This window comes from Aptenodytes forsteri, unplaced genomic scaffold, assembly GCF_000699145.1.
Source record: "Aptenodytes forsteri isolate BGI_AS27 unplaced genomic scaffold, ASM69914v1 Scaffold87, whole genome shotgun sequence".
NCBI classification, from domain to species: domain Eukaryota; kingdom Metazoa; phylum Chordata; class Aves; order Sphenisciformes; family Spheniscidae; genus Aptenodytes; species Aptenodytes forsteri.
Genome location: NW_008796041.1, coordinates 963,989 through 978,771, shown reverse-complemented (window position 1 = coordinate 978,771; position 14,783 = coordinate 963,989). Strand labels below are relative to the sequence as shown.

The window sequence follows — 14,783 nt, the reverse complement described above, 5'->3', positions numbered from 1 at the left end:
GCTTCCTGTGCACCCCCAGCCTGCTCGCTGGTGGGGTGGGGTGAGAAGCAGACAAGGCCTTGACTGTGTGTAAGCACTGCTCAGCAGTAACGAAAACATCCCTGTGTTATCAACACTGTTTCCAGCACAAATCTAAAACATAGCCCCATCCTAGCTACTGTGAAGAAAATTAACTCTATCCCAGCCAAAACCAGCACACCAAGGCAGGTTCTGCTGTAGTCTGCTGTTTTCAAAAAGCAGTGCTCAAAGAGCTGTGAACTTAAATGTGATAATAAAACAAACATTTTCTTATTATTATTCTAGGTACTTTGTGGACAAATTCTGAATATGGGGAATTTTTCTGATGGCTGCAACAGAGGATGGAGTACAAAGCAGAAATTCCCGAGCCGAGAGCTATTCTGTGCAGCCACTGTAGTTTAGATGTGTTTGCGCAGTGTCATCTATGCTTGAGCTGACGTGCCTTGCCTCTCGGTAGTACTGACACAGTGCCGTGCAAAAATGGCTGTGTTGCTTCCGGGCCTCAGTTAGTTTTTATGCACACATTTTAGGTGTTAGCAGAAGCTTGCTACCCCATCGGTTTGGGGTTAACATAAGCAGAGCCAGCTCCAGTCCCTGTAGCTGTGTTGTAAGCATGCCCTCAGAGTCCACAGGAAAGCCTTTGGCTGCATAAAGCAATTTCACACTTGGAATAGATCTTGGAATTACTGTACATATATTATGCATTTCCAGTGATGCCTCCATGAAAAATTCAGAAATCATTTCACATAGCAATGAAATAAAAGTCCCCTGGGTAAATCAATAGCTTGTTTGACTTTTAAGTAGACTGTATGTCTTTGAAGGTACATTCTTTTACAGGTCTTTAGTGGTATCATCTAGTGTAAATAGTACTAAAATTACCATTATTTTATGTATCTTACTGTGAATGAGATTGTGCTCTTATGTTGAGTTTTGTATGGCCAACTGAAGATATAGAAGGTTCCCGTGTACATTTGGGACCTTTCAGTTTGTCCTTGTAAAATAAGACTCCAGCTTAATATCTAGTACTTCAGGTTACACTTCACTTTGGTTACTGACGAATGGCTAAGCTTCAATTCTGCAAGACGGCAAATAAAAATGCCATAATCTAGACCTTTTGGCAAAGTTCTCCAAGTATGCATCTTCTTCCCAGTAGAAAATACGCAGCTTTTTGCTGCTTATGCTTTCTTTTCTTAACCTGCTAATATCTGTTTCTGTACATTTGATTAGTGACAGGCAGAGGGAATTTCACTGGACAGAAAAAGGACAGTATGCAAAACTTACCTAAAACTGTTAAAATTTAACTCTGAAAGTAGGCATTCCGATTTCCAAATTCTCCCCCCAACAAATCAGAAAAAGTAGGTGCGAGTTTAAAAATTCATTATGAGAGCTCTCCACCATTACTTTGATATCCCAATTGGAGAAAAGTTTTGTGTTGGTTTTGGGTTTGTTGGGGTTTTTTGGTGGGGTGAGGGAATTTCACTGGACAGAAAAAGGACAGTATGCAAAACTTACCTAAAACTGTTAAAATTTAACTCTGAAAGTAGGCATTCCGATTTCCAAATTCTCCCCCCAACAAATCAGAAAAAGTAGGTGCGAGTTTAAAAATTCATTATGAGAGCTCTCCACCATTACTTTGATATCCCAATTGGAGAAAAGTTTTGTGTTGGTTTTGGGTTTGTTGGGGTTTTTTTGGTGGGGTTTTTTTGGTGGTTTTTTGTTTGGTCTTACTACCTTTACAAGTTAGACTGTTTTTACAGAAAGCAAAGGACCCATACAAAGCTCCTGGTAATTCTAACTCTGAAGTACATGGAGATCAGTACACTCTGGAGGACTGAGCATAGGATGGCGAGTCAGAGTCGATGTTGTTTTTCTTCAGTTTGACAGTAGCAGTCACTAAAGCAGCCTTTAATTTGGGTGCCAAGATTAAGACACCTTTGTGGCTGCTTTGTGTATTTCAATGCTTCTACATCTCTGTTTGAAACTAGTAACAGCTGTTAATATTCTGCAAGCACAGAAATTGGGTCTGGGGTGTTTAAAGTTTGGCATTCAGAATAAATCAGTGTTTGAAATGTAGCCCATCCTATGTTTCACTTTACGTATCTGTAAAAATGATGATCTGACACCATTGCTGCCTTAAAGTATTATAGGTATTTTTTGAAAACTTTCAACATGTAAAACATCAGAAAAATGCTAAATATAATGTTGGTTTGAAAAGCATACAAAGAAGCGCATATCTTTGTAAAGTGTGGTTTATCCTATTCTTTAGTGCTAGACCAGTTAAATTGGGGAAACAGGTTTCCAAAACATAGTTCACTACTTTTATGTTTTTCTGTTTTTACAAAAGATAATATTATAGTATTTTCCTTTTCTACTCTTATTTCTCCAGGCAACAATCTTTATTCCATGTTTTAGCTGCATATTCCATATATAATACGGTAAGTTGTGTACCTTCACACTTAATATGGTTTCTCTGAATGTGCCATGAGATAATAATTTGCAATTCTGTATCTTCTTTCTCCCTAAAAAAACCCAAACAAACAAACATTTCAGAGACCTTTGGAAGTACATAGAAATAAACTATTTGTTTGTTTGACATGTTTTGAGCTGAAGTTAAAATAAAACAAAGCACCTTGATTATGAGTGTCTTATTGGACAGACTGAACTGTGCATACAGATCGACTGAAACTAAGTATTGTGTCTAATAAGAATAATGAATTTGTGCTGTGCTGGAGTTTTACACTACTGGTATCTTCCCCCCATTATATTATATGCCTCCATTCATTTGAATGATGGGAAGGAAAACACACTGCAGAAGGATGCGTGTTGGAGTAAACAGGCATATTTCACAACCTGGAGCGTTCTAATAAATGGAAAATGGTTTTAAAGGCTGTATCTTCTTTACTTAAGCTCTCGGTCTTGGCTGTAGTCCTGGATGAGGATTTGTTAGAGTTGGGGTTTCCAGACTATATCATAAGGGTTAGAAACTTAGGTATTTTGTAATGTCTTTTGGCTGCATGCATAAAACAGAAGAAACAAATGCTATCATGTCCGCATTTAACTGTTTTTTATGCACTATCCCCTCATTCATTGTGCCCATTTTGACCATTTTTGTACACCTTTCATTTTATATCCATCAGCAGCTCCCTAGAATTCAGTGTAAAAATATGTAAAGTTAAGAAGAAGAAAGTGAAATTAAGCAGTTACTCTAATAAAATACCACTTTGTTTCTTTTTTCAAAGTTCTAGGAAATGTAACCTTTCTATCCTGTTTCAGTTTCTGTCTCCTCGCAATTTTTGGCCCATAAAAGAACTTACATTGCTGGAATTTGTTGTCTTTCACTTATTAGGTTGTCTTAAGCTTTTCACTGTAAGCAGCCTTGATACATTGAGAATTAAAACTCTGGAAGGGCCTTTATATATCTCCTATAGAACACAGACTAATATCTTCAAGTTGCATAAAAAATATTGTTTAAAATCAACGGTTAAAGTGTAATGATGGGAATACTGCAGTGAGGTTTTATTCTGCGGTTATGTTGTTGCATTTTTCCTCTTAATGTATAGCAGTTCTTATGCTTTGGTTTTATCTCTAGAGCAAAGTTCTGCTAAGAACTTGTAAACCTGAAAAAACTTATTCAACAATCAAGTTGTTGTCCTTACAAATGCTTTATCAGTGGGCTTATCTGAGCAGCTAAATGATAGTGACAGTTGGTTCCTGCCATAAAAGTCAAAATTAATAGCAGAGGAAATACTCAAGTTCAGTTTTGGAACAATAAACCCAAAGAAAAAAAATTTATTACATCTGCTTGCTATGGACTGCTAAACTTGGGCCGGTTTATAGTTGTAGGTCACTCTTGAAAAGTCCTGTGTTTATTAGATGGTGCCCTGACTGTAAAGCAAATCAAAGCAAGACCCCCTCCCCCCGAAAAAAAACCCAAATTACAACTGAATGAAAAATACATCCATTTGGAGAATAGGATTACACAGCTACTTGAAATTATTAGTACTGACAAGGATTTTGTGCATCAGTAGAGTTCTAATGAACAATCAAGACTTACAGTTTACTTTTCAGTTGGAGGGTTGTGCATCATCCCTTCTGTCTATCAATATTTTAAATGTTTAAATATGAAGTGTGTTTGGTGGTGTCATAATTAGGGAACTTACGCCATCAGGACAGGCATCCTCTTTCCTCCACTAGCTCAAGGAAGAATTAACAGCTCATGGTTATGAGACTTCCGTTTTCAGCGTTTTAATATTTTCGCTGTCTGATTTTCAGGAAGTTGGATACTGCCAGGGAATGAGCCAGATCACAGCTTTACTCCTTATGTACATGAATGAAGAAGATGCCTTCTGGGCCTTGGTGAAACTTCTCTCTGGTCCAAAGCATGCTATGCATGGTATGGAGTTTCATGTCACTTAGGGCAGGTTGAAACCTAATATATACTATTTAAATTGTAAATTATTTGAAAATGGAACTATGCTGTTCTGTCTGTATAGTCAAAATAAGATATAATGTGAGCTTTATACTTGGGGGGCCATTGGATGTTACTGAAGCTCACCCATAATGGTAAGTAATTGTTTTTATATGTGATATCTTTCAAGTAGTTCTTAATGAAAACCAGATGTTTTCTTTCCTCCTAATCTCTTGGGGAATGTAACCAGTTGAAAGCTGGTTATGTAGATATCTATATAACCAATAAAATACTAGTGGAAACCTAATGCAGAATGTGTTAAATAATAATGTGGCTATGCTATCATTTGGCAGGACAGGAATCCACAGTAAAAAATTGACATTGTAGCTAGGCATTGACTTTGAGTTTTTGTTTTATCTCTGCCTGGCACAGCATTTCCTGCTCTCACTGTCTTGTTACTTTTATGTTTTTGGTAGTTCTCTCTTTCCATGCCAAATTTAGTATGATCTATGCATATTCCATGCCTATTGGTATGGAACTACTCCAGAGATTCCAGCATCTGTTGTAGATGTTAATGACGTGGCAATTCAGAAAAGCTGTAGTTCTTGGAAGCCTGAAAAAGTAAATATTATCTAGAACTTGTGCTTTTTAGCAAATTTCCAACAGGCTCTGGCTCCTTTTCCTTGCTTAAGACTTCCTCATTCTGTGATAGCTTCCTTCCCTGGCTTTTCAGTGTTCCTGCATGTTTTCCACCCCCAACATGAAGTGCTAGTTGGCTATTTTTCTGTTTATACTTCTGCAAAGCGATCGCCTTTTTAAAAAACCAGACAGACAAGTGCTATCTGACAATGTCATAAGTGAAATTTTGAATTCCTCAAGAGTCAAAGACTGGCTTGGAGTTTTATACAATGATAACACAGACTAAAATCATCTTACAAAAAAATCTATAGATTTAATAATCATCAAAAGCTGTGCAACTACAACTGTGCAAATACAACTATGTAGAATGCTGAGCTCCTCAAAGGTCACAGAAAATTTTAGGTGTTTTGGGGGGTAAGTCTAAATCAATTCATTATATACCAAATCAGTTGATCTGTTTTTGATACATGGGAGCTTCACATAGGCGTAGCTGCCTTTTTAAGATGCCGTGGACTGTTAAACAGGATTTTAAAACTTTTTCCAGATTTTATGTCTTAGTGTTTTGTCCATGTCCCCTTTTTTAAAACAGGAGAGTCCTAACCTTGGAATGTGACGCTAATGGAGAACTCTTAGCATGAATTTCTCAGGCTGATTTCTGTAGTCATCATTTGAAGTTGCTGTGATGAACAAGAGGGTTCCTGTGGTAGCTGGTGATGGACTTAACACAGGCAGATGTGCCGCTTGTGTACATATGGGAGTCAGCGCACTGCCTGCGTAACTGTTACCAAATACCCCATTCAGACCTCCCTCTCTCCCTTCTTCATTCTCTCCCTTCTCCTTTCCACCCCCAGTTACAGGGCACGCTCCTGTCAAGTGATTAGAGAGGGAAGGAGCTAACTTTGAGCAGCCCAAGGCTTCATAGGTTCCTCTACAGGGCATACGAACCATCGTGCCCCAGGTTCATATACACATCGAAGCTGTCTTGGCAACATCTGTTAAGGAAGTTTGCATTTATAGATATGCTGACAAAACCCTAATTATAACTCAAATGTTCCCAATTTATCACTTATTAAATGTTACCAACCTATTCTAAGGTTCTGCTTTCAGCAGGTTGGACCAGGTAATCTCCAGAGTCCCCTCCAACCTAGATTTCCTATGATTCTTTGAATGTGTGTCTTTTAAATGAGTTTATGCCACAGTGCAAGCATTACTATAAATATCACTGTAGATTCTGGAAGGGAAACTTTAAAGCTGACTTAACTGGTGTCGTACAACTGTTTGAACTTTTTCTGTGTTCTTCTTTGGGGAAAGCAGTTTCAAGCACTGTTTGCCAACTCTTTAAAGCCTAAATCATTTAAATTGTAAATTGCCGATATTCATGAAGGAAAACTTTTATAATTACACTTGATGCCAGTGGCCATCAGATGGTTCTCTGAAATGAGCATCCCTCTATGGAAATTACAGGGATGGGCTGAGTAATTCAGTTATAATCATAATGACAAGAGTAGGATGGTAAAAATTCCTCCCCATAGACAAGGTTTTTCATCTGTTTTTCTCTTTTACCTGTGATCTGGGAACCTGGAATGCTTTTTGGGTGCAACCCATGTGTCTCATACGTAGCCAGACTAACTTCTAGCATTACACCACTTGAAATCAAGAGATGAATTTGGTCTCTGATGTTTCGTATTGTATGGATGATGTGAAGTCTCTAAACGATAAAATACAGGTATCTGACCCTGAAAATGATTTAGGTTTTTGAAAGCTCTTTCCGTTGGGGTTTTTACAGTCTTAAAAATTCAAGATAATGAGTTGGTGTATATAAATTGAAAGAGCAACTTTTCACGGAAAAAGCACCTTCAAATGTTATTAATGATGGCTAATTAGCTTTGATGTAGTCAGTCATTGTTTACATTATGGGAAAAAACCCAAACACCTCGCCTATATTAGTAAAATTTCCTAATGTGCAACCTGACATTTAAGTATGGTAGGACATGCATTTGTATGTATGAAACACTAAACCAGTGTGAATCTGAGATAGTAAATCTTGCAGCTTAGTGACCATGCACTGAATTACATAATTGGTAACTAAAAAGAGTTTTGGTTTTGGTTTGGGACTTTTTTTAGTGATTTTCTTTTTTTTTTTTCTTTTTTTTTTTTGAAGTGACACGTGTTCTGTGGGTCCATACTTCTTCCAGTTTCCATATTGCCTATCATTTACAAGTAATAACTATTGAGGGTTTTTTGTGGCCTTTTTTTAATCCTAAGAATATGGAATTGCTGTACCAGACCTATTTAACCCAATGTCATGTCTCTGATAGTGACCAGCAACAGATGCTCAGTGAAGTGTCTGAGAAATAAGGCAACCAAAGATCAACTTCTCCTGGAAAATGTATTAGAGGCTGAAAGAATTTCTGGAGGAACTTCTTGAGAAGGAAATTTGTTTTGCCTTTAATAGTCTCCAGTAGACTTTTCTTCCTTAATTCATTGCATTTGACTATGGACTGTGTTCTTCCATTTTTGTTTTGGCTCTGCCACATGGTTTCTCGATGATGCCCTCTGGATTTTGCCTTAGAGAAGATGGTGAATGTTCATAACCTGTTCACCGCTGGCACTTGGTGGTATTTCCCCTCGGCTCTTTCTTTACTGCAGGCTGATCAGACGTAACTTTTTGATCTGTTCTTGACAGAGAAGTGGTTGTATACTTTAATAATTTCTGTGACTTCTTGCCTTTTCCAGATTTTCCAGTACTCTTTCAGGATGGCTAGGACTTGACTGATTGTTCACAGTGTGGATGTGAACATGTCAAATAGCTTAGGTCCCAGCACAAACTCCTGGAAGCCTTCCTGTGCAACTTCATGGGTGAAGCCTTTTTGTCTTTTTTATTTTATCATCTTTTAACTCATTGGGTTAGCTGCCTTAGGAGATGGAATGAAGAGATGAAGCTACTTTGGTGATAGAACCTATTAAGTACCTTTGGAAAGTCAAATAGGCAATATCCACTGCTCTCTGTGCCTACATGGTCACTCATTTCTTCAGGGAAGCCCAGTAGATTTAAGAGACGTGACCTCTTTTTGTAAAAACCATGTTGATTCTTTTCCAGTGCATTGCATCCGTCTGGACATCCACTTACCCCAACTTTCTTTGTTATGGTTTCTGTTGGTTTCCTCGCAGAGTATTGGTCTGAATATTGGACCGATATTGGACTGAAAACCAGTTTAAGAAAAGCTGATATCATGTCAGCCACTTTCCAGGCTCCTGGTATTTTAAGCAAGAGGTTTCATAGAATTGGTATTTCAGCTAGTTGATCTTTGAGTTCTTTTAGAGCTGTTCAGGGTCCTGACTTGGGAACCTCCCCAGTGTCTTCCATGCAAAAATTTAACTTGTTTTTAGTCTTGACTTTATCTTCTCTGAGCACTTCTAAAAATCTTCACAGACTGTTGAACCTACAAATTCTCTGTCAGGCTTTCTGCTTCCAAGGTCTATTAGTATTTTTTAAATGTCTTTTGTAAGTTGTTTTCTTTTGGCGGGGGGGGCAGGAGGAGGCTTGTTTTTCACATTTTTATACTGCCAGTGTTTGATCATCTCTGTTTTTCTGATCTGAACACCGCTTCAGCTTTTTGAAGGATCTTCTTTGAATGGTTTCTTTTCCTGCTGTGTACCTGTACTAGCTTTCCTTATGTTTCATGTTTTTTGGCTAATACTCTGTGTTTGCTCTGAGCCTTTTTTTAACTCTGCTGATAACTCAATTGGAAGGGGATCTTAGTACTTTCCTTTTGCAGTGTATGATCACTAAAACTATTCAAGATTTTTAATATGCCCTTAGTTTCAGTTGTGTGAGCTCACAATCTTTACTTTATACTATATATTCATATTTGTCTTGGTAGAATATCCCTCTTGTCTTTTTTTTTTTTTTTTATGGTCTTTTCTTCAGTGCAGACAGTTCTAGTAGCTGCCTATGCTGTTTGCCCTTCTATCACGAATTTTCTGGGCATAATCCTGATTTATGTCTTTTTGCTTTTAAAAGTTCTAGTTGGTGTGGGTTGTGTTTTTTTGTTTTGTTTTTTAAAGAATAATTATAAATTTGGCTTCCAAATGGTCTTATAGTGGGTAGACTAACGTAGGACTGATGGATCTGCTGTCATCTAAAATTACTAATCTAATAGTCACTAAGGGAATGTACTGATGTAGTCATTTGGGCAGGAGTATGTGCATATCCGTATGTGGACATCATAATTGTGCTATGAACATCTGTTCAGATCCAGTGGTCTTATAGAAGGATAATGTTCTCAGAGCTCTGAATGCCTTTTTTTATGTCATTTTTATAGTACATACACCTGTTACATGGTCAACTTCTTTTCTTAGGTTTTTTTATTCCTGGTTTTCCAAAACTGTTGAGGTTTCAAGAACATCATGACAAAATACTGAAAAAATTTTTGTCCAAACTTAAGCAGCATTTGGTAAGTATTTATATCACAATAAAAGCAATACTAATTTACAGCTTGCTACCTTGTTTCAGTTCAGGTTAACCCACTAGGTTAAGAATACCTCAAATCTCAGAAAAAAATGCAAAGCTCTAAGAGGCAGAAGAGCTGTTGTTTTCATTATAGCCAAAGTTACGGTGCACCTTGGCAGAGTTTTATGATAAAGTTGGATCCTAAGAGTAAATTGCATATCTGTCTCACTTTAGACCTCTGAGTTAAGGAAAACATGTGGTCCTACTACCTGGCCTTGTGCAAACTGCTGTATAGCCAGCTGATGTTAAAACATTTTATCAAGAGTTTATTGTATGTAGAGCTTTGTGGCTCATCTCTGGACAGAGGTGACTTTGCAACCAACCAGTTTTAACCTCTGTTTAAAAAATAACCTTTATAAGAGGAGTTAATGGTCCTTTTAAAATTTGCACATACTCAGTAGTATTTTCACGAAGCAAAATGTTGAGTGTTATCTCTTCTAATGCTTCTAATGCTCTTAAATAGGAAATAATATGCCCTTTATTTTTTTGCTAATATTGGCTGTATTTATTCTAAGGAACAAATTCTTTTTCTAATGGGAGAAAAATGCCCTTCCAAGAGTCATCATGAATTTTCTTTCACAATCACATTGGTTCTGCCAGAATCCATCTCCAGGTCTTAAAAGGTGGTGTAAGAGATGCTCGGTTGCAGCAACATCTTCTAAGAGTGATAGCTGCTTACAAACATTACCTTTCCAGGACTATATTATTTTCTGTTTAGTGTGTCTGCCTCCTTAGAAAAAGAAAAAAAGACAATTTGGGAGCAGACTAGCACCTTGGCAATGATGAATTGCATCTAATGTGTGCCTGTTGTATTATAAAATAGAATTTAATGTCTTTTTTTAACAACATGCTGTAAGACCTGTTCAAAACATGGAATTAGGTGATCTGGTTAGGAAAAAAACCACTCTTCTGTTAAAAGGTCAAGTCAAAATTAGTCATGCAAGATGATCTTGTCATATTAAAAAAAAACCTATATTAAGACCAGTTCTGTAACTAACTTGACTCTGAAATGAAAGTTGTGGATTTAGTTTTTACAGTACATGCAAGATGATGATTCTTGTTTAGAAGTACAGTCTTATCATTTTGGAGGTTGTCATGTTTCAGGAACAAAATATAGAATAATCCCAAGAAGATTGGGTGGTTTTAACAGTAAATGGTAAAAGGCCCTTATATATTCTAAAAACCCAAAAATAGTTATACATGATTGAGGTGATACAACCAGAGGCTGTCACATTATTAAATTTTGTATATTGTTTATATACCTCTTATTACTGCATTTATTAAGCAAGATCTTTTTTTTTTCCTATCATCTGTCCCCCATCTTCCCCCCTGCCTTGGGTCACTTGAAAAAGAAAGTTTCAGGAAAGTGTAGAAAGTTGCTTCAGTAACTGAAAAAACTAATTTAAATAAAATGCTTTCATAGCTCCCTTCTGAGGGAGTTCGTGGCCACTTGATTAGAGGGATCCAGAAAACATTGACTCTCTATATATATTTATTATATTTTTTTCTTCTCAGTTTTAAATCAGAACTTAGTTCTATTTTTGCGTGAATTAGTTTAGTGGCATTAAATTTAATAGCAATCAGTTTTTTTTTTTTTTTTTCAGGGGAAGGGCTGGTACATTATATCTATCTATCAGTAGGCTGGTGGCTATTCTTACAGGTTAGAAAAATCTCAAAGTAAGGTGTTTTTTGTTCTGTCTGCTTTTTTAAAAGACTCAAAATGACAATCTCATAAAGATTATTTCAATTATATTAAGAATTATTTTCCCTCATTTCTTACTGTGAATGTATCACTAAGATGAGCCCGTTTTAACTTGCTGAAAGATGAAGGTGAAGCCTGCAGATAAATCGGAAGGATTTGGTCCATTGCTTATTCAGTGTTTGTATAATTGAAATTTTTGGATTTGGTCCATTACTTATTCAGTGTTTATATGCTTGAAATTTTTGGAAAAGCTGAATGTGGCAAGCATAGAATATGATGTTATCCCAAAATTAAAATTCAGATTTTCTTAATTTTTCAGCTTTTACTTTAGCTTTTCCTCTAACTGTGCAAAGAACTTTGAAGAGCTCCATGAAACTGCAAAGAAACTTTAGCCATCTTTGAATGGGGTGGCATACCAGATGGACCATCTATGTTCTAGGGGAAATTAGGCCCCTTAATTAAGGAATGAAATTCCTTATCAGTCTAAGTGCTGTTTTGAGGTCCTGTGTTTGAAGAATTTGATTGTTTTAGGCTGGTTTCTGGTAGATAGGTATTCTTGTCACAAAATCTTTTCAACCTTTGGCATGAATTGGCAGCCTTGCTATAGGGAAATGAAAGACTAAATGGACCCAGTCCCTGAACTTTGATTGCTGCAGAATATTGATTTATTTTCTTGAGAGAGGATTTAATCCTCTGCTACCTCTGTCCCAAGAGTAAGATGGAGGTCTAAGATGTGTTAATACCTCTGCATCTCCGAATGCATGTTTCTTCAGGTGGTGAAGTTGATGAAGAAAAACTATAAAAGACAGAAATTGTATTTGTTGGATTGAAGTAACAGTGTTTCATGTAGTTAAATTAATTCTTTATGGTGAATATTGGGTACATGGGCCTCAAAGTGAAAATGTTTTTTTCACGGACAGTGCAAGGCATTACTTGATTTTCGTGAGTATTTTTAAACTTCTGCATTTTTTTACAGGACTCCCAGGATATGTCCACTAGCTTTTACACAACAAAGTGGTTTTTCCAGTGTTTCCTTGATCGTGTGAGTATGTTTTTTATTTTCTATTTCTGTTTTTAATGGTGACTTGGGAGAGACTGTTTTCACAGTGTTGCCCGATTCTGTCATTGCAGACTCCCTTTACATTAAGCCTCAGGATATGGGATATCTACATACTTGAAGGAGAGCGGATTCTCACTGCTATGTCTTACACAATTCTGAAACTACACAGAAGTAAGGAATCTCTCAAACATTTGAATGCTAAACAGATTCAGCTGGTTTTGTTCTTATTTTGTGTAGCTTGACCTTGTGTGAAAATCTTGGTTTCCCATTTGCCTTACGCTATTTCTGACAGGTATTTTTCTTTCCTTATGCACAAAATGATAAAGATCTTGGCTTTATTAATGTGTGTGTGTGGTGGGTTGACCTTGGCTGGATGTCAGGTGCCCACCAAGCCACTCTATCGCTTCCCCTCCTCAGCAGGACAGGGGAGGGGAGAAAATAAGATGGAAAAAAACCTCATGGGTCAAGAGAAAGGCATTTTAATAAAGCAAAAGCTGCATGTGGAAGCAAAGGAAAACAAAAGATTTATTTTGTACTTCCCATCAGCAGGCAATGTCCAGCCACTTTCCGGGAAGTAGGGCTTCAATATGCATAGCGGTTGCTCCGGAAGACAAAGGTTGTAATAATGAATGCTGCCTCCGCCCCCGCACCCCCTTTCTCTTAGCTTTTATTGCTGAGCGGACATCATATGGTGTGGAATACCCCTTTGGTCAGTTGGGGTCAGCTGTCCTGGCTATGTTCCCTCCCAACCTCTTGCCCACCCCCAGCCTGCTGGGTGAGGCTGGTGGGGGGGAATGTTGGAGAGACAGCCTTGAAGCTGTGGAGCACTGCTCAGCATTAGCCAAAACACTGGTGTGTTATCAACACCTTCTCTAGCTACCAATACAAAGCACAGCACTATGAGGGCTGCTGTGGGGAAAATTTACTCCATCTCAGCCGGACCCAATATAATGTGATTGCCATAGAAAAATATTTATTATAGTAAGAAAGTTATTTAAACACTGACATGAGGTGAGCTGTATTGCTGATTAAACAATGGGGAAAAAATGTTGTAGTTCCGTGGTTTGGAAATGGCTTGTTAGCCCCTACAGGATTTAAATTAATCAAAAAAACGCACAAAGAATCCAGAGTGTGCCACTAAATAACTGAAACTCTATCAGCTAACAACTCAGCAATGAGGAATCACTAGCGTATGTCTCTCTCTGTACCGTTGTTTGTCCAAGGATGTAATTAAAATTCAGAATTTGTGTAGTCTGCCTGGATGGCCTTCTCTTCCATCTCTTGCCTTCGGGTAAAGTAAAATTTGAGATTTTGAACAGAATAATTTTCTAAAGCATCTATGCCTGGTTCCCCAAAGTGATTTAGCACCTTAAGTTCCAAAAGATCCAAAAAGCTTTTGAGGATGGATGTTAGCTCCTAAATATACTAGAGCATTTCTCAGGATGATGCCTTGTAGCTCGAGTTTGATACAGTCTTACTCTGGGACTTCAGCTTTCTTAGTGAGGTCATTTAACTCTATGTAAACTCAGAGGTCTGCATGGAGCTCTGCAGAATTGATGTCTTAATTTGCTTGCTAGTTTACCCTCCTTGAACTGTGGTGATACTACCTCACTGTTTCACTGGGGTGTATTCATTAGTTTGTTCATAAACTGCTTTGAAAAATGAAAAAGGTTACTTTTTAAATTATTGTACTTAAGAAAGCTAAACATTTAGAGGCAAAACGTTAGGCTTGGCATTTTGGTTTATCTTCTTTATTTGCAAATAGACATCTACTTGAATTTTTTTTTTATTCACCACTCTTTTTATGGCAAGACGCAAGGAAAAAGTTCGAGTGCAGGTTTGCTTGCTTAACAAGTATGTAGCAACTTCCTCCACAATCAAAACACCGAGAGTACCTTATGGCAACAGAGAAGAGATTAGAGGACTGGCAGAGAAGGTGGCAGAAGACGGATTCTGATTTGTTTTCCGGTCTCTTGTCTACCCTTAAAAACATTGATGATATAGCTACCCAGTCAAAGTGCCATTGTGGAATATATGCCAAAAGCATTTTCATTACATTGCAAAAACATTTTTTTTTTTATGGTTTCTGTATAGAAATTGTACATTCTGGAATTTTTGATGGCATACATATGCTTAAAGAAGCTACACAGGTATGCAGTTACAGCCTTGCAAGCCAAATAGATTTGTGTGGGAAACATGGCCACACTGCATTGTAAAAAGGGAAAGAAAAATAATCTGATAACTGTAAAATGACTTTCAAAATATGACTTGAATTTGATTGAAGTAGCAAAAAGTACCTGAATTTTCAGATAGCCTGAAGCGGTTCTGACGGGTGAACTGCCATCATCATTTCATTGGAAGTTAATTCAGCTGTGAATGAGGATACCGTAAATATCAATTTTTAAAATGTTTTACTGCTTTTCAAAGCTCTTAATAAAAGAGA

General features: G+C 37.3%; 1 protein-coding gene across 2 annotated transcripts in view; it reads left to right on the top strand.

The window, feature by feature from the left end:
- The window catches only part of USP6NL (USP6 N-terminal like), a 128,800-nt gene that overhangs the window by 98,355 nt on the left and 15,662 nt on the right, over positions 1 to 14,783 (top strand). For both annotated transcript variants that reach the window (XM_009285481.1, XM_019473706.1), the window contains exons 8-12: positions 2,405 to 2,453; positions 4,291 to 4,411; positions 9,428 to 9,522; positions 12,257 to 12,322; positions 12,412 to 12,511. In XM_009285481.1, the coding sequence (XP_009283756.1) occupies positions 2,405 to 2,453; positions 4,291 to 4,411; positions 9,428 to 9,522; positions 12,257 to 12,322; positions 12,412 to 12,511 (431 nt within the window). The remainder of the gene's footprint in view (positions 1 to 2,404; positions 2,454 to 4,290; positions 4,412 to 9,427; positions 9,523 to 12,256; positions 12,323 to 12,411; positions 12,512 to 14,783) is intronic.